Below are 25,530 nucleotides of genomic sequence, written 5' to 3' on the forward strand. Positions count from 1 at the left end.
GAATTCTGTTTTATCTTACTTTGCAACCTGTAATGCAAAGAAGAAAGCATACTTCCTAATTCATCCAGAAATGGCCAGTCTAGAGAGAGAAAAGTCTTCATCAAATAAGCTCATGGTTATCTGTCAAAGAGCAGATACTGTTGAATTAGCAGATACTGTTGAATTAGTATCAGTGTGGTGGCTCAAGCCTATCTTAGGTACCTGGGAAGTAAAAAGAGACTGAAACTGGAGGCTAGCTGGGCAAAATAATTTTTTTTGCAAGTCTATCTTGTCCAGTGACTGGGCGTGGCTGGGCGTGGTGGCACGTGCACACTTGTTATTCCAGCTATGGGAGAAGCACGCTAACTAGGCACAGTGGAAATCATCTACTATCACCACAACAGGGAAAGCACAAACAGGAGTCTCACAGTCTGGGCCAACCTGGCGAATGAGAGCCTACCTAAAAAAATAACTGATACTAGAAGGGTTGTGGAGTGGTTTGTGTGGCAGAGTTGCAGCCTAATAAGTGAAACCATGAACTCAATCCCCAGTACTGCCAAAAAGAAATTAGTAAGTAAAACATTGATTTGGAAAGAGAGAATTGAAATAGTAACCCCTAAGTCTTCATTCACCCATAGCCAATATTTATTAAGGAGATGCTGTGACACGATGCCACAATTTTTTAAATTCATTTTGGATTTGTTGGAGTCATAAGGCTTTTACTTAAAGATAAAGTCACCTTGTACAGAAGCTTCACTTAGAATTCTGTGTGTGAGTGTGTACACATACACATGCATGTGTGCACGTGCGTGCGTGTACATGCTAGATTTGGGGCTTATACTTAGGCTCCCTACTCTCTCTTGGCCTTTTTTGCTCCAAGCTGTCATTCTACCACTTGAGCCACACCCCTACTTCTTGTTTTTGTTTTTGTTTTGTTTTACTGGTTAATTCGGAGATAAGTCTCTTAGATTTTTCTTCTTGGACTGGCTTCTAACTGCCATCCTCATATCTCAGCTTCCTGAGTAGCTAGGATTACAGGTGTGAGCCATATTGTTACAGCAGTACTTGCTTTTGCTTATTTTTGCAGCAGTTTCCCTTTATGGTTCTGGGCTGGGTGTGGACATAAATGAACTTGGATAGAAGAAATAACCACTTAACATGTGATCTGTGGTTTAAATAAATTTAAAAAGGTTATAAAGTAATTTGGAGGCATTTTGCTTGGGTAGTTTAGTAGGGAGGGTGATAAGAAATCCTGATGGTTTTCCAACTCCTTGTGTGTTCGTTTCTCAAGGGTAACTTTCTCATTTTACTTATACTGATGGGAATTTTTTAAGTGTCAGACCATTTGTAGTCAAGTAAGCACATTCCAGAGATAAATCTAAAGACTTTGTAGATAATAGAGAGTTTATTTTTTAAAAAAAAAAGATTGGCTTGAATGCATACTACCTTTGTTCTCATGAGTAATTGAAAATTGGTTCCAAGATTATCTTTCGTAACGAAGTATAAGCAATGCTTTGTAACATTATGTGCTAGTAATAGAACATATTTCTTAAAGCCATGCACTGTGTAGCACTGATTTTTTTATGACATATAAGTAGCAAACTTTCTTTGATTAAATATGAGAATAGAGTTGACAGAAATACTTGTGTGCAGGAGTGTGTTTTGTGTGTTGGGACTGGGGCTGGAACTCATTGCCTGGGCTCTGTCCTTTAGCTTTTTCCAATCATATCTGGTACTCTACCAGTTGAGCCACATCTCCACCTCCGGGCTTTTGGTGGTTAATTGGAGATAAGAGTCTCACAGACTCCTGCCCAGGCCTGGCTTCCAACCTCCATCCTCAGATCTCAACTTCTGGATAGCTAGGATTACAGATGTGAGCCACCAGAACCCAGCTAATAGTTTTGTGAATAATAGATCACTAGTGTACTTATTTTTGAAATTCTAGGATGTGGTTGCTATTGAATCTGAAGTAAAATCAATGGAGAAGAAAGTTTCCAAGATCAAAGCTATCCTGTTATCAAAAGAAATATTTGACTTTCCACCTGAAGAACATCTTAAGCATGGAGAGGTAAGCAGACACCATATTACAGTTATTTCCTCACCAGGCACTGGCAGCTCACGTCTGTAATCCTCACTATGCAGGAGGCTGAGATCTGAGGATCATGGTTTGACACCAGCTCAGGCAGAAAAGTCCATGAGACTCTCATCTCCAATTAACTACCAAAAAAAAAACCAAAAGCCAGAAGTAGAGCTGTGGCTCAAGAAGTAGAGCACTAGCCTTGAACACAAAAGTTCAGGGACAGCACTGGCTCTGTTCAAGCACCAGGACGGGGACACACACACACACACACACACACACACACACACACACACACACACACACACACACACACACACACACACACACACACACACACACACACACACACACACACACACACACACACACACACACACACACACACACACACACACACACACACGACACTTTTTTTTCTCATCATACTATGTCTATTTTTAAAATACATAATCATAGAATGTGATGCAAAGATACAGTCTTGCTAGAGTAATTGCAAAATCAGATTGGGAAATAGATGCCAATGTAATATGAATACTATTCTAAAGCATAGTCATTGGATTAGCTATGTAAAGATAATTTTCCTGATGATTCCTTTGTTTCTTAAGTCCTGCATCTAAGTCAGGTGGCAGGAGGCTTCTGCTCCCAGTGACTGCGCCTACTGGCTGTGTGACTGAGTGTATTTGTTCCATAAACTCTTTGGTGTCTGTGCATTGGTATTGAAATGATTACATTGGCCAGTTGACAGTGTAAGTGGAAAGAGTCTAATTTATAGCAAACATACCCCCTCAGCCTAGTGATTGAAAGCATGTACTGGGTTCTAATCTTGCCACTGACTCTTGCAATCTCACCTTACTGGGTTGTTCTAATTCCTGGGAACCTGACTTCCTTCCCTGTGAAATGGAGGTTAGGATAGTTCCTTCCTACAATGATGCTGAAGATTAAATGAAATGATTTAGATGGAGTATTTAGGAAAATGAACACTCTCTTCAAATTATTGCTATGGATCAGATTTAGTAAAGCAAAATATAATTAGATTTTTGACACTCAAAACTTGTCTGGACAATTATGTTTAATTCAGCAAGCCCTTTTTTTTTTTTTGGCAGTACTGGAAGTTGAACACAGGTCTTCATGACTGCCAGGCAGGTTCACTACCATTAGAGCCACTCTGCTAGCCCATTGTGTTCTGTTTTTTTTGGGTCCGGTCGTGGGACCTGAACTCTGGGCCTGGGCGCTGTCCCTCAGCTCTTCAGCTCAAGGCTAGCACTCTACCACTTGAGCCACAGTGCCACTTCCGGCTTTTTTCTTTTTGCTTATGTGGTGCTGAGGAATTGAACCCAGGACCTCATGCATGCAAGGCAAGCGCTCTACCACTGAGCCACCTTCTCAGCCCCTGTTCTGGTTGTTTTTGAAATTGGATCTTGCTTTTTATTGCCTAGGCCAAGCTGAATTTCAGTCCTTTTATTTAGACTTCCTGCTATTGCTGAGATGAGAGAGGCATATACTATCTCACCCAGACTTTTCTGTTGAGATGAGGTCTTATGAACTATTTTTCCTGGCTGGTATGGAAGCAATCACCATCCTCCTATTATCAGCCTTTAAGTAGCTAGGATAACAAATGTGAGCTATTAGCACTTAGCTCAGCAAGCCTTTTTTGAGTGTTTCCTGTATACGAGGCTCTATGCCAGGTACGGTTGCTTTGAAAATAAGATGCCTAGTGACAATACACGTAGCCAGACCTTGCTACCAGAGAGGGGAGGAAGAGAAGGACTAAATCTTTTTTTTTTTTTGGTTGGTCCTGGAGCTTGAACTCTGGCCTGGGTGCTGTTTCTGAGCTCTTCAGCTCAAGGCAAGTGCTCTACCACTTGAGCCAAGTGTCACTTCCAGTTTTCTGATGGTTAATTAGAGATAAGAGTCTCACAGATTTGCCTGCCTGGGCTGGCTTTGAACTGCGATCCTTAGATCTCAGCCTCCTGAGTAGCTAGGATTCCAGTCATGAGCCACTGGCGCCAAGCTAAGACTAAATCTTATATTAATTTTGAACAATCAAACTTAGCAGAGGCCGCTTTGTTTTCTTTCATATCTATATCCTGCTCCTCTTCTGACATGAAGGTCATTCTGGAAAACATTTGTCCCATGAAGAAAACCATTGGGGAGATAGTGTCTTATCGTGAGGAACTCAGGCTGCCCCAGACTGGAATGAAGCCTCTGCCCGTGTTTCAGAGGATAGATCAGCTATTACGGGATGTGATGCTGTTGGAGGATGCCACTCAGGAGCAAAACGAGTTATTGAAAGTAAGTAGTTTGTGATGACAGCCAAAGAACTGGGTGCAACATTCAGAAATGCTGGTCGTGTTCCCAGTTTTAAATGAAAGTACTTATTATGCAGGAGATAGCACTGATATAAAAGGTTGTTTTTGTTTTGGGGTCTTTTGGTTTTTGTGTGTGTGTGTGTGTTTTGTTTTTTGTTGTTTTTGTTTTTGGTGCTATTCTTAGGGCTTAAACTCTAGGCCTTGTAGTTATCCCTGAACTTTTGTGCTCAAGGTTAGCGCTGTCTTCTACTTTGAGCCACAGCTTTACTTTTAGCTCTTGGGTGATAAGATAATTGGAGATAAGTCTCACAGACTTTCCTGCCTCGGCTGGCTTCAAATCCTGATCCTCAGAGCTCAGCCTCCTGAGTAGCTGGGATGACAAGTGTAAGCCACCAGTTCCTGGTACATATGTCATTTCTTTCAGTTAGATAGTGATAGTATTATCTCCAATTAGTAAATTAAAGCTTATAAAATTAGGTGTTATAAATGTATTTAAAATTCATGGATATAACGGAGGTTATCTATAATCCCAGCACTCAGGAATCTGAGGCAGGAGGATTATAAATCTGAGATAGGCTTTGACTACAAAGTAAGACCCTGTCTCAAAAAACAAATAAATAAAAGATCCATGAACTATGGGAAGAGATACAGTCCTGATGAAGATCAAGACTGTATCTAGAGAGCATTATTTAGACTTATAAATCTATAGAAGCAGTAATTCTCTAGATTATTATTATATAATCACATAGTAATCTCTGTGTCCATTGCACTCATCTCTTATTGAGCAACTTTTTACTTCTTTTTCTGGAGGAAGAGAATGATTAGGGTTTGAACGCAGGGCCTTGCCCTTACTAGGCAGGTGCTCTAAACCTGACTAGCCATTTATTCTCCAATATTGTATTTTTGTAGAGTAAGCACTTTATTGTCTTTGTGGAGACTAACTAGTATGGAGGGTCAAATGGCTTATGTAAACACTTCTTAGTTAATGGACTTCACTGATCACATAGTGTCAGTTTATATGTGAATAGGTCAAGGATTTGAGTTTCTGAGCCCCTAACATCATCCCCCTATACTGATGGTCCCTTCTTTCTGACACCTTTCTGCCTCTTTCCAGATAATTTACTTTCTCACTAGTCTCATTCATTAGAAATTATCTCTTTTTTTTTAGTTTACATTCCTAGATTAAAAGCTAGTCCCCCTAGAACATAAGAATGCTGAAAAAGCCTGAATCCTACATAGGGTTCACCCCTCTTGGTAGACATCCTATGTCTTGCTTTTGAAAACTGCTGTGGTTTACTTAGATATCATTCTCATTTAGGTGACCTCTTTATTCCCCTAGAGTAAGTGGGAGTAGGGAGGATATTATAGCCTTTGCTTTGAACCTCTTCCTCCCCCCAGATGTCTTTTAGACTAGAGCTTGTTATGTAGCAAAAGTTAGCCTCAATCGCATTATGTAGCCTCAAACTCTGAATCCTCCTGCCTCTGCCTCTTATGTGCTAGAATTGTAGCTGTGTGTCAACATGACTCATGCTCTGTTTGAGTCTTTACTCAGACACACACTCTCTCTTTCTAGCCTGGGTATTGATCACCTGATGTCATTTCTTAACACCCACAGAGAGAGAAAAAAGACCTAGCAGTCAATGTACTATTTATTTATATTTTATTTTTCTGCCTGGGGCTTGAACTCTGAGCTTGGGCACTGTCCCTCAGGTTTTGTGCTCAAGGCTAGTGCTCCACCACTTGAGCCACAGCTCCACTTCTAGCTTTTTATGGTTAATTGGAGATAAGAGTCTTATGAACTTTCCTGCCTGGGTTGGCTTTGAACCTTGTTCCTCAGACCTCAGCCTGCTGAGTAACTAGGATTATAGGCATGAGCTACCAACATCCAGCTTCAGTGTATTATTTTTGTAATAATTTGTCGAGAGGAAAAGTACCAAATTCAGTATATCATTTTTCATCTTTTTTTGCTTTATTGGTCTCTTGGTCAGGAAAAGAAAATGCCAGTTCTAACTATGCCTTGAAATAGTTTTCTTCACAAGATAAAAGAGAATGATAAAAGTCAGCATGATATTTATTTCCAATTTAGATATTAAACAGAGTTAGTAAAATTTTCCATCTTGTTGTGTGGGTGGAAGTCAGATGCCCCTCCTATGTTTTAAAGCTCCGTAAGTCAGTGGTAATGAAAGTCAGGAAGAACAGAGGACATTTCCTTCAATCCCTCCGTTAACTATTCCAAGTATCTCCATTGTCGGAAATAAGATAGATGACTTTGGTGGGAGGGATGGGAGGTAGTTCATTACTGAAAGCAAGGAAATGGGTGTGTGCCATCAGCATAGTTACTGATTCCCAGCCTGCAGTGAAAATGGTAGTTAAATATTAGAGAAAATACAAGGAAGAATTATACAGTGGCCAGAAACTTTGTAGTTCCAAAGCATACCAGCAGAGTACCCAGGCTTGTTATGGAAGCCCATCTCTTTATCTTTCTTCTTTGATCTTATCATTTAGTCCACAAGCAAGCCCGAGTCCATGCGACCTGAAAGAATGCATATGGCTTATGTTTTAAAATGGTATTATGGACACATCAATAATTTCATAGGTCTTAGAAAGTTTATGTTCAAAAGCTCCAAAGAGCTTTCTAGAACAAATCCACTTGGTTGGAAATAAATAGAGAAAAATGGCTCTTGGTAGACTTATAAGATAGTATAGATAATGTTTAGAATGTGCCTATGATCTATTAAGAATACAAATACAGAATAGAAAAATGTGCCTTTCTTGTTGAAATATGTGTGGGTGATATTTTCTGCATTTGATTGGAGTTTGTGACAGGGATTAGATAATGAGAATTTTCATTCACCTGGTTTTTAGATTATGACTGATTCTGCTTATGGGGGCGCTGTTATTTTACAGGTAGTCATAAGACAGACTAATGAATGCGATGAGGAAATAGAGAATTTGAGACAGATCATAAGTAATTATTCAGCTGAGATCTCCCCTGAACACACGTCACCAGACCAAGCTGCCAACCTGCCAGCAGTGCAGGTAAGTGTCAGTCAGTCATTCATTCATTCACCAGTTTATTCAATAATCACCTGTTTTACCCTCAGTGGCTCAGAGCCTCGGCAATACTGCAGTGTTATGTTTGGCTTCTATTTTCCAATTGAAGCTGTTCGCTGTGTTTATTTACTTTCTTTTCTTTTCTTTTTTTTTTTTGGGTCTGGTCGTGGGGCCTGAACTCTGGGCCTGGGTGTTGTCCCTCAGCTCTTCAGCTCAAGGCTAGCGCTCTACCACTTGAGCCACAGCGCCACTTCCGGCTTTTTTCTTTCTGCTTATGTGGTGCTAAGGAATCGAACCCAGGGCCTCAGGCATGCAAGGCAAGCGCTCTACCACTGAGCTACCTTCCCAGCCCACTTTCTATTTATTTTTTAAATAAGTTAGTGATTTGTGCCAGGCACTTGGGACTCACACCTATTACAATCCTAGCTGCTCCAGGCGACTGAGATCTGAAGATCGAGGTTTAAGCCAGACCAGTCAGAAAAGTCCATGAGACTCATCGCAAATGAATCGGCAAAAAGCCAGAAGTGGAGCTGGAGCTCTAGTGGTAGAGAACTAGCCTTGAGCAAAAAAGCCAAATGAGCGTTCGAGGCCCTGTGTTCAAGTCCCAGAACCAGCACAAACACATACAATATTCAAGATGCTTAACATGTAGAGTTTTTGTGTACATTAAAACATTTGAGGATCCCAGAGAGTTTTTGTTTGGCTATGCACAGATAGAGGAGATAAAACTCAGAGGTGTTTAGTTTTTTGATATTTACTTTTATTAAATAGTTGTACAAAGAGGTTTCTGTTCAAGAAGTGAGGTTATGAGCAGAAGACATCTTGATCCATGTCACCCTTTCCATCCTTCTCTCCCAAGTTTTAAATAACAATAGTGTTAGTCAAAATAGCCTTTTTACTTTTTAGAGACAGTACTGGGTTTTGAAGTTGAGTACTCATGTTTCACCAAGAAGGCATTCTACCACTTGAGCACTCTGCCAGTCTGTAAATAATATTTTTATTAAGGTAGTTATATATCCCCAAAACCTTGTAGTCTCAGTCACTCAGTAGGCGGAGGCAGGAGGAGTTAGAAGCCTAGGCAAAGTTAGAGACCCTGTCTCTATTTATTACATCTATTTTGCTTGGAGCACCGAAAGACAATCCAACCTCTCCAAGGCATGCTTGGAAGAGGAAGCATCACTCCTAACTGAGCCTCCTGAAGGCTGGGGTTGTAGGTGAGCACCACCATACCCAACCTACATCATGCATTCTCCTATACATATGTGACTTTATAATGTTGTTCATCGTTTGGGAAACATTATTTCACCGAATTATACGGATCTTGCCAGATGCTCACGCATTTCAGTAGTCACTATATAGAACACCTTAGAAGAACGTTAATATCACATTTAAGATCTTAAGTTTATGGGCTAACTTATTTCATGTGAAACTAGTGTTTTGGGAGGGGAGAGTTGGACAGCTGGTGGATGATAGTTCAGCTCATAACTCAGTCAGTCACCTAACTATTTTCCCTCAATCATTGGACCTGGGTATGTAGCTGCATCGCCCTAACATACATCCCAGTTTGTCCCCAAAATATTGAAAGTACATGTCTTTATCAAGGACATTCTTAAATGTTGCTCCATCCCCCATGACCTAAAGGTTCTGAATTACAAGGTATGCAGAAGGGCTCAGGCATCATAAGCTCATAAACCCTACATCTGTGCAGCTAGGATTGAAAGGAAAGGAATTATCTTGTATACCAGAGGCTGGCTTTACAAACCATTGGCCTAAAATGGTCACTGTCCTGTGTACCAAAGGAGGCTGTTTCCTCTGAGCATCCAGTGACCCCAGACTTCCTGAAACAATATAAACCATTTTTCTGCACAGGAAGAAATCAAAGGTATGGAGAAACAGATTCAGAGTTTAAACCAGAAAAAAGAGGAGCTTCTAGAGGACCTAAAGGTTGCCGTGCTAAGCCTTCATCAGCATTTGAAGCAAGAACAGCCTGAAGCAGAAGGAGATATGCTATCACCCCATACTCCAGAGGAGAGCAGAGCTACTGAAAGGGATGCTTGTGAGTGGAAGGTAGGTGTAGGTGTGGCTGTAGGTTAATGCTCAGCCCACACAAATCATTTCTCACCTGGATGATCTGTGGCATGTGTGTATGACCCATAGTGAAGGAATTTTATTAAGTGGAAATCACTGCACTTGAGTTTGTTTACTAGTGAATAGAAATCCTCAGGGCGTACCTGTGCTGGATTCAACCCAGAATTCTTATGCCTGAGTTACTTAAGGATGTGCTTAGGAAATTCCACAGGCCAAGAGGGTGGGAGCTCCCTTTGAAGTATCTGTCTACAGAGTGGTCAAGCCCCAAGGCCGACTGAAAAATAGCCCAGCAGCATTCTGAGCTCAATCTTCAGTTGTTTGGTGAGGGGCTATCGCGGGTGATGCAAAAGATAAGGCCTCAAGTTTCACCATGAGGGTATTTGGCCAAGAGAGCTGAAAAGTGCAGGGCCCAGAGGCTGTGTGTAGGAGGGCATCTTGGGTAATGGGCGGTGAAAAATCAGGTGCATAAAAATGTAGCCAGGCCAGGATGGTGCCATTGCCCATGCCGGATGGGAGCCTGACCGCTTGGTGTCCTTGTGCTGTGCCTTTCAGGTGGACAGGAGAGGCTCCATGTCTTTCTTGCCAGCCGTCAAGGAAGAAGCAGAAGAAAGCTCCGTGAAGAGTGAAGTAAGGACAATGATTTTTGCATTAAGGGTAGTCAAAGCCAATCTCTTAAGAGGTCAAAGAAAAGATATGAAAATAAATAGATGCCATAGGACTTTAAAAAATTAATAATTGCTTATTTTAAATCTTGATATTTTTCAAGTATGACTGAATGCTCTTAAATATGGCTTAAATGAATCTCTACCTCCTTTGCCACATGAGAGTGGGGTAAATGTAACTGTGTTTCTTGCTATAAGGTGGCAGGGCAGGGTCCTCTGTTATGTCCAGACTTCATGGTGTTTTCTCTGAAGCTTTGTAAAGTTTTTGTTTGCTTGGCACTTTGATGGGGTTTTACAACTTGATGTTTCCTGTATGTGAATCTCTTCTTTGGCCTAAGATAGTTTTGTGGAGGATATGGTCTGTGTTAGCAACTAACCTTCTCCTGCTTTGCTACTTCACTGCAACTGGGTGAAGGGGACATTTACAGTTCACTTTCCTGGTATCAGATTACATGTTGTACTTTAGAAACTGGAGTTATAATGTGTCTTAGGCTAAAAGGAAGAAAATTGCAGCAACTTACAGGCTTTCTGACTGACATAAAACCACCAGGCATTTTTCTGATCACATTATAGATTCTTTTGTCACCCAGCCTGTCTGTAACACAGACACTCATTCTGCCCCTTTAAAAGGGCAGAGAGAACTGTGAGAAAGAAGGAACTAAAATAAATAAAAAGAGGACACCAGAGCTGGGAAGGTGGTTCAGTGGTAGAGTGCTTGCCTCACATGCATGAGGCCCTGGGTTCGATTCCTCAGCACCACATAAGCAGAAAAAGCTGGAAGTGGTCCTGTGGCTCAAGTGGTAGAGTGTTAGCCTTGAGCTGAAGAGCTGAGGGACAGCGCCTAGGCTCAGAGTTAAGATCCCACAACCGACCAAAAAAAAAAAAAAAAAAAGAGGACACCAGTATTATTTTAATTTCAGACATGTGTTTGTTTCTGGGGTGATATATTTTTAGTATGTGTTTATCTTGATGACAGCAACAAAAGTACATGCTCATCAGGTTTTTTTAGATTGATGAGTGAAATGATAAATATGGTATACATCATAAGGTTTTAATATATGTACACATTGTAGAATGCCTACATTAAGCTAATGAATATACCCATTACCTTGCATACTTACCCTTTTTTCTGATGAGAATACTTAAAACCCTGTTAAGTTTTCAGATCTATAATGTATTGTTGCTGTTACCGTGATGTGCTGTAGATAGCTTGGCCTTATTCCTCTCATCTACCTCTGATGGGGAAATTTTTTTTTTTTTGGGGGGGGGGGGGGGAGTCTGGTTGTGGGGCCTGAACTCTGGGCCTGGGCGCTGTCCCTCAGCTCTTCAGCTCAAGGCTAGCGCTCTACCACTTGAGCCACAGCGCCACTTCCGGCTTTTTTCTTTTTGCTTATGTGGTGCTGAGGAATCGAACCCAGGGCCTCATGCATGCAAGGCAAGCACTCTACCACTGAGCCACCTTCCCAGCCCATGATGGGGAATGTTCTGTCCTTTGGCCTTCACCTCCCTATCCTCTGGTCCCACTCCTACATCCCGCCGACCATCCTTAACACTCTCTGCTTCTAGTAGTTCACCTTTTTACATTCCGAGTACAGACAAGATCATGGGATGGTATGCAGTAGTGGGATTGCTGGATGGTATGGGGCTGCTTTTTTTAAGGAACTTCTAGATGATGACTGTGTTCATTTACAATTCCCCACTGTCATCCAGCTTCCCTGTTCTCCACATCCTTACTGTCACTTGTTTTCTTTCTTATCACTTGTTGTCTTTCTGAAGAAAGCCATTCCATGAAACTACACCTAGCTCCTAATTGTGGTTGTAGCATTAATTTACATTTCTCTGCTGACCAGTGATTCTGAGCAATTTTTCTTGCATGCACCAGACTGTTACTTTAAAGATAGTATTTAAGCTAATATTAGCCAAAAGTAGAAAAATACCTATACTGTTTTAGATCTTTTTTGTGTGATTTGAAAGCTTTATCTCTCTCTCTGGGCTGGGAAGGTGGCTCAGTGGTAGAGTGCTTGCCTTGCATGCATGAGTCCCTGGGTTCGATTCCTCAGCATCACATAAGCAAAAAGAAAAAACCATAAGTGGAGCTGTGGCTCAAGTGGTAGAGCGCTAGCCTTGAGCTGAAGAGCTGAGGGACAGTGCCCAGGCCCAGAGATCAGGCCCCACGACCGGACCCAAAAAAAAAAAATAGAAATAGGGTATGCTGGGCTCTGGTGGCTCACACCTGTAATCCTAGCTACTCAAGAGGCTGAGATCTGAAGATCATGATTCAAAGCCAGTCAGGGCAGGAAAGTCTGTGAGACTCTTTTTTGGGGGGAGAGGGGAGGTATAGTTGAGTCTTGTTAGACAGGGCAGTAGGAAATATCTTTCTTTTGCTAACCAATTGATCATTCACTGCCCTAGAATGGATATAAAAATGCAGAGCCATCTTCTGCCTCTCTGTCTCCACTCTGGATACATGACAAGGATCTGGAGGAAGATGGAGCATCCTCTGCAACCATTATTCAGGTAATTCTGGGCTGTCATATGGTGGGGGTTGTTTTATTATTCAAATGTGCTCCCCTTTTCCCCCATTCCTTTTTCAGTCAGTACCTCCAAACTTTTAAAATACCAACCTATGGCCCAGATGAAGAATAAAAGTAAGGGCTCATCAGTGAAAGAAAGCTGGGTGCTGATGGCTCACACCTGTAATCCTAGCTACTTAGGAGGTTGAGATCTGAGGATCATGGCCAGGCAAGAAAGTCTATGAGACTCTTACCTCCAAGTAACCACCAGAAAGCTAGAAGTGGCACTGTGGCTCAAGTGGCAGAGTGCTTGCCTTGAGCTGAAATGCTTAGGGACAGCGCCCAGATCCTGAGTTCAAGCCCCTCAACCGACAGAAATAAATAAAATCAATCAATCAATACTTGATCATTTGAAGTAAACAGTACCCTGTTGTTAAATACGGTCACTGTTGTTAAATGTGGTACAGTAGACCTCCTGAACTTATTCCTCCAGTCTAACTGCCTCTTGAAAGATTCCTTTCCTCTCTACCTGGAGAATTCCAGTTTCCCATCCCAACAGAGTCCCTCTTTTTGGCCCCATCCCACTTGCAGGCTGGTCCTCTCAGACCTCACCCTGGCTCTGGAATGGCTCTAAAGATAATGCTGCCCTGTGCTGCCCCTCTCCTGTAAATTTCCTGCCCATCCATAAAGACTGCCCTCTAGAAAGAGAGTGCCGGTCTTCTACAAAGAATACGGAAAGCAGCTGCTTCCTGCTCCCAGGCTGATATTTGATATGGTCAGGCTTAGCCAAACTGAAAGTGGTTAAATTAAATGTATAGTCTAAGAAGGGTGAGCGTCTCTCTCTCTCTCTCTCTCTCTCTCTCTCTCTCTCTCTCTCTCTCTCTCTCTTTCTCTTTCTCCCTCCCTCCTTCTTTCCCTCCCCCCAACCTGTGTATAATTCTTTGCAACTTGTTGAAATCATTTGGCTCTTTTTCCATATAGGGATTATTATTTCATTTGTTGATTTATTAGGTTAATCAATCTACTAAGGACATTGACCTTTATGACTTCATCCCAGTTTATTGTTTGCTTTTAACTTGAACTATGGTGTCTTCCAGGGTACACACAGCTATTTTTGTGTGGGCTATTCTGTCATACTTCAGAAGTTTTCCTCAGGCCTGGAATTGGTGCTGTGGCCTTGACGTTCCAGTGATAGACACACTTAGACTTCATTGTTAGGAAAGAGACAAAGATTTTAGTTAAGGTTCTTCAGGAATTGTCTGGATTATTCCTAAGTTTAATAAGTTCATTTTTCCCCATTATCTGAACTTTGGCCATTGTTTAATTCTTCATAATAATCTTAACAATTTCATTCTACGGATTCCTTGTGTGCTCGTTAGTAAGAGAATTTGGGGTAACCTTCAAGCAAAGATGAGCCGGAGGCAGTTAATTTTTCCCTCAATGCACCTGCCTGCTGCACGCTGTAGACAAGCAGTCCAGGAAGAAGCGCTCCCCGGAAGCAGGGCAGAGCCGTCCGTGAAAACTCTGACTTCTTTCTTGCAGGAGGAAGGTGGGAAGATAAGTACGTGTGACAGCTCTATGGCCGAGATGATCACACCCGATTCACAAAGCCCTGAGCAAGGCCCAGAAGTTTCTCTGATGCCCCACCAAGCAGAAAAGGTAAGTCCTTGCCTATCAACCAACCAGAGCTTGGAGTCCTGGTGTCCCAGCTAGAGGCAGCCAAGTTTCTGTCCCCTGCAGTACTTCCTATGTTGAACCAGGTCCTCTTTGTGCACTTAAACATCTTTCTGTGAACTGTCAGCTGTAGAAAATGGTAGGACATAAGCAGAGAAAGCTGTTTGTGACTACTGCTTTAATACATTCACAAGGCATGTGGGGATGGTGAAGGTAGGGAAGGGCTGGCGGTGACTAATGTCCCATTACATAAAAGGCACTTGTATTTCTTCTCCATTTAATGATCAGATTATCTGAGGTAGGTTAAAGCCTACCATGAGTTTATAAAAGAGGAAATCAGAATTCAGAGAGTAAATCTCCAGGGAGTAAACAGGACAGTAAAGAGCCACCCAATATTGCAGTCCTTTTCTTAGTTTGATGCTAATCCAGTTCTGTTGTCCTCACAAAGGCTTTCCAGAAGGCAGTAAATTTCAGTTGATTTCAGTGTGTTACTATATCAAAACTCCTGAAAGATGCTGGCACACTTTTGCTGCACTGAAAGTTTCTTTTAGCCAGGCACTGGTGGCTCATGCCTGTAATCCTAGCTACTTCGGAGGCTGGTATCAGAGGATCTGGTTCAAAGCCAACCTGGAGTAGAAAATCTTAAGAGATGCTTATCTCTATTTAACCAGCAAAAAGCTGTAAGTGGAAGTGTGGCTCAAATGGCACAGCAAAGGCAAAGTGAAAGCTTGAAGCCCTGAGTTTAAGCCCTAGTACCAACACACATGCACGCACACAAAAAGTTTCCTCTTTTATATGGAGTTCTATATATGCCTTTTTTCTCAATCTTTTATCATTTTATCAAATCTAGATATTGGTTAGTAACTTCTATTCTTCTCTTACCCCTCCTGCATTTTCATTCTGTCTTACAGTGTTGCCTGGCATGGTAGCTAGATGTCAGAGGTTCATGCTCACTGGAGATACTTAGGTTTAGGAAAGTTGCTGACCCTCCTCCATAGTATTTTGCTAGCCAGCGTCTGTATATTGTTTGAGATGTTGCTTAGTAGTGGTATGGCTACAGTGGGCCTTATGCTTGTAGATTGCAGTGCATTTTGTGTTTCTCCTGGTGTGGATGATACGCAGGGTTCTTGCCCTAACCATGTAACGAAGATAAATGAGAAAGAAGAGGACAGGGGAGGGTAACAAAGCTTCTGGAACGCCAGACCCTGGATGCTGTCCTTCAGCTTCCTCCCCCTCCCAAGGTTAACACTACCACTTGAGCCACAGCTATGCTCTGACTCTTTTGGGTTGTTTGTAGGAGGGGGGGGGTGGTTAATTAGAGATAAGAGTCTCATGAACTTTGCCAGGCTGGCTTCAAACTACAATCCTCAAATCTCAACCTTCTGAGTAGCTAGGATTGCAGGTGTGAGCCACCAGCACTTGGCTCACTTTTTTTTTGGTGTGTATGTCTGTCATGAGGCTTGAACTCAGGACCTGGGTGCTGTCCCTGAGTTCTTTTGCTCAAGGCTAACACGCTACCATTTTGAGCCATGCTTCACTTCTAGTTTTCTGGTACTAAATTGGAGATAAGAGTCTCACAGACTTTCTGCCTGGGCTGGCTTTGAACTGCAATTATTAGTATGAACTACCAGCATCCAGCCTGAGAAGTTATATTTTTAGTTTAAAAAATGCACAACATTTTTTAGCTTCCCAAAATATAAAATTAAGAAATATCCAAATAAACTCTCCCTTTAGAATTTGAGACTAGCAGCTGGACATTGGTAATCCTAACTATGCAGGAGGTTGAAATCTAAAGATCAAGATTCAAAGCCAGCCTGGGAGCCGGGCGCTGGTGGCTCATGCCTGTAATCCTAGCAACTCAGGAGGCTGAGATCTGAGGATCGGGGTTCAAAGCCAGCCCGGGCAGGAGAGACCGTGAGACTCCTATCTCCAATAAACCACCAGAAAACAGGAAGTGGCGCTGTAGCTCAAGTGGTAGAGCGCTCGCCTTGAGCTGAAGAGCTGAGGGACAGCGCCCAGGCCCAGAGTTCAAGCCCCACGACCGACCAAAAAAAAAAAAGCCAGCCTGGGCAGAAAAGTCTATGAAATTCCTATTTCCAGTTAACTAACAAAAAGCCTAAATGGAGCTGTGGTTCAAGTGGTAGAGTACCAGCCTTGAGCATAAATGCCAGTGAGAACCAAGACTCTGAATTCAAGCTACATTACCAACACAAAAATAAATAAAAAGAAAGGAAGGAAGGAAAGAAAAGATTTTAGAGATATGATATAGAGAAGAATTTTTTTTTTTTGGGGGGGGGTCCGGTTGTGGAGCCTGGACTCTGGGCCTGGGCGCTATCCCTCAGCTCTTCAGCTCAAGGCTAGAGCTCTACCACATGAGCCACAATGCCACTTCCGGCTTTTTTCTTTTTGCTTATGTGGTACTGAGGAATCGAACCCAGGGCCTCATGCATGCAAGGCAAGCGCTCTACCACTGAGCCACCTTCCCAGCCCTAGAGAAGAAATTTTTTAGTGGGAATACTGTAAAAAAAAATTTACTCAAGAATTAGAATTTAGAAATGCTGTGTGACCTTGGGTAAGTGACTTATGTCTGGGCCCACATTTCCCAGAGGCACTGTGGTAAAATGGGAGGTATGAACCGGTTAAATGTTCTACAGACTCGGTTTCTTTGTAAAAAGAAGGGGTTGGACTCATCAGTGGCTGGTTCTTACATTGCACATAATTGTTTTCTCTTTCCATTCCTTTTGGGTTCTTTCCAAGTTTAAATAAGTAGCAAATAAAGCCCAGATTAATCATCCAGCTCGTTTATTTCCTTTAGTTAGTGAGAAAACAGAGAAACTTAATACTGACATTTAAAGGTGTACGTGAACCAGAAGTGGTACTCAAATTGTATTTTTTTTAGTATATCAAGAAAGCAGATGATATTTCAGCTAGTACAGATTAATTCATTAATGTGACCAGATTGCTGTCTCAATAATTGGCAACAAAGGGCTCTCCAGTCTTAGTAAAAACTTAAGATAAAGTAAGATCTAAGAAATGGGAAACAATTCCTCAGACAACCAGAAATTGGTATCTAACAGTAACACCACACACTATTACTTTAAAAAAAAAAAATTTATTGTTACTATAAACGTGTTCTGCAGAGGGGTAACAGTTACTAAGTCTTTTTGGACAATGTCACCCCTTTGCTCACTCACTCCCAGTTTTTCTTCCATATCCCCATCCACAAATTGTATAGTTCAGTTTCAACAGTGTCCAATGAGTACCATTGCTGCATTTGTTCACCCTTTATGCCTCCCTGTGTATACCTCCCCTTACACTCTGTCGTTACTCTTAAAAAAAAACCAACAACAAAAACTACTCAGGATGCAGAAATCTCAATACAGTTTTTCTTCTGCCTTGGCTGGAGTAGACAAATCCATGAGACTCTTATTTCTAATTAATCACAAAGACTGCAAGTGGAGCAAAGGCTCAAGTGGTAAAGTACTAGCTTTGTACAACAACAACAACAAAATAATGTACAGTTCAGCCCCAGTACTAGCACCAAAACCAAAACCCAATCAATGAATAAAATTTTAAAACATTGTAAGTTATTATCATCACAAGATAGTATTTATTGAGATCAAAACTTGGGTAGATGGAAGTGGCACTGTGGCTCAAGTGGTAGAGCGCTCGCCTTGAGCTGAAGAGCTGGAGGACAGAGCCCAGGCCCAGAGTTCAAGCCCCATGACGAAAAAAAAAAAATTGGGGTAGATGAAAACAATAAATCCTGAGGCAATTTTCTCAAGAAGAGTCAATATGCTCTTTCAATATTCTGGAAAAAGATAGAAAATACAGCAGAAGGCAGGTAGTTCTTTGTATGAAACCATCTTTTACCTCCAAATTGAAGCTATTTACTGTAAAAATTATTAGAATACTTAAGTTTCCTGCCTGGGAGAAATTTTGATAAGAAATCCAATTATTTCAATATATAAAAACGGTAACCTTAAACTAGCACTGATGACTCACACCTGTAATCCTAGCTACTCAAGAGACAGATCTGAGGATCACCCACCCAGGCAAGAAAGTCCATGAGACCTTATCTCCAATTAATCACAGAAAAAGCTGGAAGTAATGTGTGGTTCAAGTGATAGCGTGCTAGCCATGAGTAAAAGGAACTCAGGTACCATGCCCAGACCTGAGTTCAAACCCCAGGACCAGCAAAAAAAAAAAAAAGGTAACCCTATGCCTCTGGTCATATAAAATAATACTTATCAAAATGAACTCCAGGAAATGGAAAAAAGGGTAATAATAACAATAAAATTATACTAAATAAAATCCCACTTTATTTAAACCATACTTTAGACATTCAGTCTTTCACTCAATAAGATTTGAGTGTCTAAGGAAGTAAAGTTTTTTAAAGTTTTTCTTCGTTGGCTAAGAGAAAAGTTTCTAGGTTATTCCACTGCAATTTGTTACTAGATTGAAGCTGGTGTTACTATAGAGATGTTTGGATGTATAGCAGCCTGTGTTCAAAGGTGAGCTATAATACTTTACAATCCACTTACTTGAGAAGAGGTTCATTTTAAGTATATGGTACATTTCCTTATACCCTTGCTGGTACGTTATGAGCGTTTTGTTTTGTTTTGTTTTATTCTGGGTTTTTGTTGTTGTTTTTTTTCTTCTCTGAATGGAGTGCACAACAATGCAAACATTGCTTAATCCTGTGTCATGCCGCTTTAAACTGGCCAGTTCCCTGAAATGTTTGGGGCACACACCCACATGCACATACTCTCACCTGTCTCCTGGGGCTCCCCGCTGGCTTCCTCCGCGTCCGCCCGGGAACACTGTACCTGTGTACATGCAGATCGGCTGCCTGGAAACCTAGGCCGCCAGGTCATGTGACTGTTGCTATGAGTGTTGAGGTGCATTTTTTCTTTTCTTTCTTCCTTCTTCTGCCCCTATTTTGTTTCTTTTAACTGGGGGAGGCGGGGGGAACCTCACAGGTCTGCAAAATCTTTGCAGGCCTAAGTCTGAAATCTTTGGACTCCTGGTTTGACACTGCTGGGTTACCTTTGGCTTTATCTTAGGGTACCGCACCTCCTATCAAGGCTGCAGGTCTGGACTTTTCTGACAAGCCAGGAGCTATTGAGGCCACGGTGGAGACAAGTAGGCCTCAGCCCTCAGAAGTCCTCGATGTGTGCAAGACTCAGGTGGCCAAGCTGGAGCTGTGGCTGCAACAAGCCAACGTGGCATTTGAGCCGGAAACGTTAAACGCAGACATGCAGCAGGTGGTGGAGCAGGAGCTGGTCGGGTGCCAGGTAAGATGACGGGCTAGAGTTCACGGTGTGCCTCTTCACCAATCACCTGAGCAAATTTCTCTTAAAGCAACACTGTGTTTCTTTTTGATGCTGTGACCCTCACGTTTACCTTGGCCTTCCTTGTGGTTCTCTAGGTGATTCTTTAAAATGCTTGCATTTCGGGGATGAGAGCTAGAATCTGGAGTTCAAAGCCAGCTCTCTCCCATTCACCATGAACTCGGAGAAGTAAACTTCTCAGCTTCATTTTCAAGTAGCTCATAAGGTTGTGGCCCAAATGTAACCAGAACAGCAGTGTCTGGCATAAAAACAAAACCAACAATACTCAATTACGGTTGTTATTTTTATTCATCATCCTAAGTACCTTGAAGATTCCTTCATCAGAAATAAAACTAAATGTCTTGATTTGCAAGATTCCAAGTGTCCTTTAGGCTTTGTGGCCATTTTCCCCAGGAACGCTCTTGGCTTGCTTAAGAGGGCCAGAGACCTCCATTTCCTGATTTTAGTTACTCCAAAGAAAGCTTGCTAGCTCAGCCCAAAGGCTGAGCTCTATGTCCCTCCAGGGAGGGGCTGGAATGACGACATCGAAGCGGCATCATTGCATGTCCCAACAACACAGGCATGCTGGCCATACGTGAAGCCTTCCCCCCTACTTCAGCTCACCTAGGCCTAATGTCTCTGCCCTCATGGGCAGAGAGGATATCTTTGTCTGGCCTGGCAGTCCTCCTGTCATGTGGTCTGGGTTCAGGTCATGTGTTCTCCATTCAGAGATATGTACTGCCCCTTTCCTCAACTCCAGCCTACAATCTTACAACATCCAGAAACTGCCTTTGGGGTTAGGAGACCTGAACTGGCTGATCTTCTCACAGCAACTCAGCACTTTTGATGCCAGGAGACAGATCTCCTAGTCTCTCTGCTCAGATACTACTGTGCTGGTTGGCCTTACTTCTGAACTTTTGAAAGAATCCAACACTACACACAGCCAAGACTACACTGAGATCTCCCCCCCCCCCCCAACCCCACCCTCACCCCAACCCCTACCCCGGTTCTCATGATTTTGAGAACCAGATACTTAAGTCTATCTAGTACTTATTTACCAACTGATTGGATAAACTTGATGTTAATTCCTTAATCATCACCAAAACCCCATTGTCCGTGCCACTTGTATCTATTTTGAGATTTCTAGGGTGTGCAAAGGAGAGATATGACCACCAGGTGGCAGTAGCACCCAATGAGCTTTAAGTGGGCAGCGCACTGATGATAAGGGATCAGGTAGTACTTTGTACCAGAAGCTTGAAGCTTGGTGAGCAACTTCCCAGAAGGAGAAGAGGAAAGGGAATTCCTAGGGAGAAAAGGAACCAGACTCTTCTGGTTTCAGACAATATCCCATGCAATAGTCTCTGGGTCAGAGAGCTCTATAGTCCAGCAGAGAGGCACAAGACCTTTTTATAAGCCCAGGATTTGTCTTATGCTCAGTTAATAGATACTGGATATAAAGCAAGCAGATTCTAAATGGCTGAATTTGTCTTTTTTTGGACTATATTTAAACTCATCACTAGGGACATGGCTCAAGTGGTAGAGCATCTGCCTAGCAAATACAAAGTTCTGAGTTCAAATCCTAGTGCCCCCCCTCCCCCTAAAAAAAAAATCACTGAATGTATAGAAATTGAGTTTGGCTCCGGGAGGCTTTGAACTAATGAGTGTCATCTGCTGGGAGGAAATAAACGTAGGGGCCAGTGTACAAGAACCACACTGGCCTCGTTTATACAACAACATGACATTTGCACAATATCATATTGAAACATAAAAATCCTGAAAATGAATTTATAAAATGTCCTGTTCTCGGGAGAAAACAAATATGGCTACAAGGATAGGAGCAAACAGATCATCAGTGAAGAAAAGTTATATTTGCTAATTTAATATTGGATGATTAAAGACACAGTTTACATAACAAAAATTATGTCATCTAAGCAGAACTCTAGAAAAATAAACTAATCGTTCTGTGTGATAAGTTCAGTGTTTTCAAAGGTCAGCAGTGAGCATATAAAATATCCATCTGCTTTGACCTAATCAGACCATTGCTTTCAATTTATCCTCTGAAAATAATCTGGGGGTGGGGGTGGGGAGAGAAGAATTGTAACAGCATTAACGGCAACAATAAAGATCTGGAAACAGCTTAGATTAGTAATGAAGGAAGATGTTAAGTAAAGCATAGAATATCAGCCTGAACTAGTAACATGCTGGTCATGAAGGCTCTGTAGACATATCGAAAAAGAGACAAAATAGTTGCACAGAAAAAACAGAACATATATTATCATTCTGTTCATTTACAGCTACTCCAAAGGCTGTTGCATTCATTGTTTCCCTCAGAACAATCTTCAGAGGATGAAAGTAGTTTGCTTCTTTGGAGGAGTTAAACAGTATTTGAACATGCATTTTTTAGGGTAGAGTTTTTCTTTAAGGTGCTCTCAGCAACCTGAGCTTCTCCTTAGTCATGCAGGGAGCTTTAGCTCCTGTCCTTCTGGTGTTGGAATGTGTGTGGCTACTGCCGCTCTTGTGCCTGGCCAATTGGCATGCTAGCCTGGGAGGGCAAACCTGCTCTGCCCAGGAGGAGGAGGAGCGCAAAGAGTCCAGCTTACTGGGAAATCTTCCTCAGCCAGCTGTTTTATTTTTAGGCCTGTATGTACCTTGGCCAGCTGTATCATGAACAGGCGTTCTTAGGTTTCAAATAATTCCTTTGGTGGTCTCTCATTTGGAGTTTAATTTGGCTTGAGAAAGACAAAAAGAGCAAGGGGAAGAGGATTTTTTTTAAATAGTTGTGTGGTGGTGTTTTTAAAAATCCCCACTTGACACTTGGGTTACAGTGGTGGGAAAAAAAGGAGTAGGGAGGGTTTGGGGGGGGAGGGGAGAGGTAAGAATAGTCAACGCTTTTTGTTTAGCTTGGTGCTTAACATTTTTAAGCACAGACTGTGAAGATGATTTTTACTCATTAAATCCAAAGTACATGGATTGAGGCCCGAATACATGGATATCAGTCTTTAACTGCTCACAATGACCCTGGGAGGTAAGTTCTGTTATTATCCCCATGTTATAACAGAGGCTCATACAAGTTAAGAATGTACAACCTAGGAGTGTACAGCTACTAAATGGAGGGGCTGAAATTCAAACCCAGGCAGGCTAGTTCTCATCAAGTATTGACTATCCATTCATTTATTCATTTTATTTATTTGTTGGTTGGCTAGTTATTTTATTGGTACTGGGGTTTGAACTCAGGGCCTCCTACTGGCCTGGTTTGCTCAGCTAGCACTCTACCACGTACACCACACCTTTAGCACTGCTTTGTGCTGGTTATTTTGGAGCTAGAATCTTAACAGACTTTTCTGCCCAAGCTGGCTTTGAGCCATGATTCTCTAGGTCTCAGCCTTCTGAGTAGCTAGAATAGTAGATATGAGCCACCAGTCTCCAGCTTTATTCTTAATTTGGGATTTTTGTTTTCTTGCCATCCAAAGGGTCAAACTCAGGGTCTAAGCAAGTATTGTAGGACTGAGCTACATTCCCAACGTCTTGTCTGTGTTATTAACCTTTGAGCTGGACTGGATACATATTTTCTGAAGTGCTTATAAAATCACTTACTGTAGAGTATTCTAGAGTAACCTCTGCCATCAGGTTGGTTTGATTGCAGCCCTGGCGCAAAGGACAGGAAATTATGTGGGAGTTGTTTTTTTTTTTTTCCCAATGTTCCTTCCATTCTGTTTCTATAATGGTTGACATACTCTTAGGCAGAGAGTCAGGCTCCTTTATTCTGGTGAACATCACATGTTCAAAGCCAACACTACTGGCTGTTGGTGTGGTGCAGTATAACGCACACGCTTTGAATGTCCGAAGCCAACACCAAAGAAGATGAAAAAATACAGTATGAACAATAACGTAATTTTCTTCTCTTAGGCGATGCTGACAGAGATTGAGCACAAGGTGGCATCTCTGCTAGAGGCTTGCAAGGATCAGGGCCTGGGAGACAGTGGAGACACTCAACGTGAGGCCGAAGCTCTTTCCTTGAAACTCAAAACTGTGAAGTGCAATTTGGAAAAAGTGCAGATGCTGCTGCAGGAGAAGTACAGTGAGGATCAGGTAATACTGGCTGTGTGCAGACTAAGTGTTGGTACACCACAGCCAGCCAGAAGAGGGCTCTGGGTGGGCGTGAAGAACCACCTAGAAACTCTAGTAACTAAGAAAGGATAGTTGGTCTTCAAGCCGTAATGGATAGACACAGAGGTTTCTTGCCTAGGCGTGGATTTGGTATGAAAGGGTTGTGTGTTCTTGTGGACACTGAGCTCTGGTGTAAGTCTTCATAAGAGAAGGCTGTATTTTAAAGACATTCTGTGGCTCTGAATGAAACATTTATAGTTTAAGATTGAAGTGTGACATCAGGAAAACAAAACCTTTTTCCAAGGCTCTTTTGTTATTTATTTACACACACGCACACACACACACATGCACACACACACAGAGTATTACGTAGCTAAAGTACTTTCCCAAGTTTTAAAAGCATCATATGTTTATCAGTATAGACCTTCTGAGTAGAAGTTTGTTAAATAAGATTTGCTTCCAAACTTATGAGTGGTGGCTGCTTGGGTAATCACCTTCACAGAAATGACATCAGCTGCAGAAACATAGGCCTAGTCCCCATACTCTTCCATCCCCATGTTCTCTCATTTGTAAAGCATATGTATTAAATACTATTTATTATATACCTATATAAAGTGTTGTGTGTGGTGGGATGGGGGCTTGGTGCTCTACCACTTGAGCTACAGCTCCACTTCTGGCTTTTTGATCGTTAATTGGAGATAAGAGTCATGGGCTTTTCTGGGCTAGCTTTGAATCGTGATCCTGAGTAGCTGGTTTTACAGGCATAAACCACCAGTACCTGCTTTAATAATGACTCTGTGTGTGTGTGTGTGTGTGTGTGTGTGTGTGTGTGTGTGTGTGTGTGTGTGTGTGTGTGTGCATGTATATACATACATATAAATGTGTGTGTGTGTGTGTGTGTGTATATATATATATGCTTTGTTCTTAGAAAAAAGAGAAAATTAGTAAATCAGTGGATGAATTTGGTTGAGGGAATAAGAGGATCCTTTCATTAAGTGTCATGTATTTTGAAGTTGTTATGAAATGAATACATTAAATCATTGTATTTAATTAAAGCAAACAAAATGCTGTTATTTGCTTTTGCATGGCTCGATTCCATTGTCAGACGTGAGATAAGGTGGCGCTTCCTTGTTTAAAGCGCTCCAACGTGAATTGTGTTTTTGCAGCACCCTAGCATGCTGAAGAAACCACCAGAACATCATGAAGTCCTTCAGCCGGTTACCCTTTCTGACCCGGAGGCTCCTGGAACTGAAAAGCCACAGTTCAGCAGACAAAAAGATGTCCCACAGCAGCAGGTAATTTTGGCCTTGACAGTTGAAAGGACATGAATAAAAACATGTAGCTGGACATGTTCACTAGCAATCCTGACATTTAGGAAGCTGAAGCAGGACGCTAGTGAGTTCAAAGCCTACCTGGGCTAGCAAAACCATGTATCCAAAACAAAAATGGAGAAGGGAGAAGAGCAGGGAAGGAGGGAGGAAGAGAAGCAGGGGGCGGAGAAGAAGGGAGGAAGGAAGGCTGCCAGATGGATTTTCTTTTGTTGCTTTTGTTTTTATTTTATTATTTTTTGCACTGCTGGGCATCAAACCAAAGCCCTTGGACATGCTAGGCACATTCTGTACCACTGAGCCACAGACTTGGCCCTTAAATGTGATTTTAAGAAATAAAAGCTAAAAAAAATAAGCACACAAGAAAAGTAGTCAACCATAATTTAGGAAGTGGTTCAAAATT

At 41.9% G+C, this 25,530-nt stretch overlaps 1 protein-coding gene across 1 annotated transcript in view; it reads left to right on the top strand.

The window, feature by feature from the left end:
- Positions 1 to 25,530, top strand: part of Syne2 (spectrin repeat containing nuclear envelope protein 2) — a 259,939-nt gene that overhangs the window by 144,563 nt on the left and 89,846 nt on the right. The window contains 10 exon segments of the mRNA XM_042682550.1: positions 1,925 to 2,047; positions 4,169 to 4,351; positions 7,276 to 7,407; positions 9,292 to 9,489; positions 10,063 to 10,137; positions 12,585 to 12,689; positions 14,228 to 14,344; positions 19,426 to 19,656; positions 23,599 to 23,781; positions 24,966 to 25,094. Of these exon segments, the coding sequence (XP_042538484.1) occupies positions 1,925 to 2,047; positions 4,169 to 4,351; positions 7,276 to 7,407; positions 9,292 to 9,489; positions 10,063 to 10,137; positions 12,585 to 12,689; positions 14,228 to 14,344; positions 19,426 to 19,656; positions 23,599 to 23,781; positions 24,966 to 25,094 (1,476 nt within the window).

This window comes from Dipodomys spectabilis, unplaced genomic scaffold (genome assembly GCF_019054845.1).
Source record: "Dipodomys spectabilis isolate Male_0828 unplaced genomic scaffold, ASM1905484v1 ptg000073l, whole genome shotgun sequence".
Taxonomy (NCBI): domain Eukaryota; kingdom Metazoa; phylum Chordata; class Mammalia; order Rodentia; family Heteromyidae; genus Dipodomys; species Dipodomys spectabilis.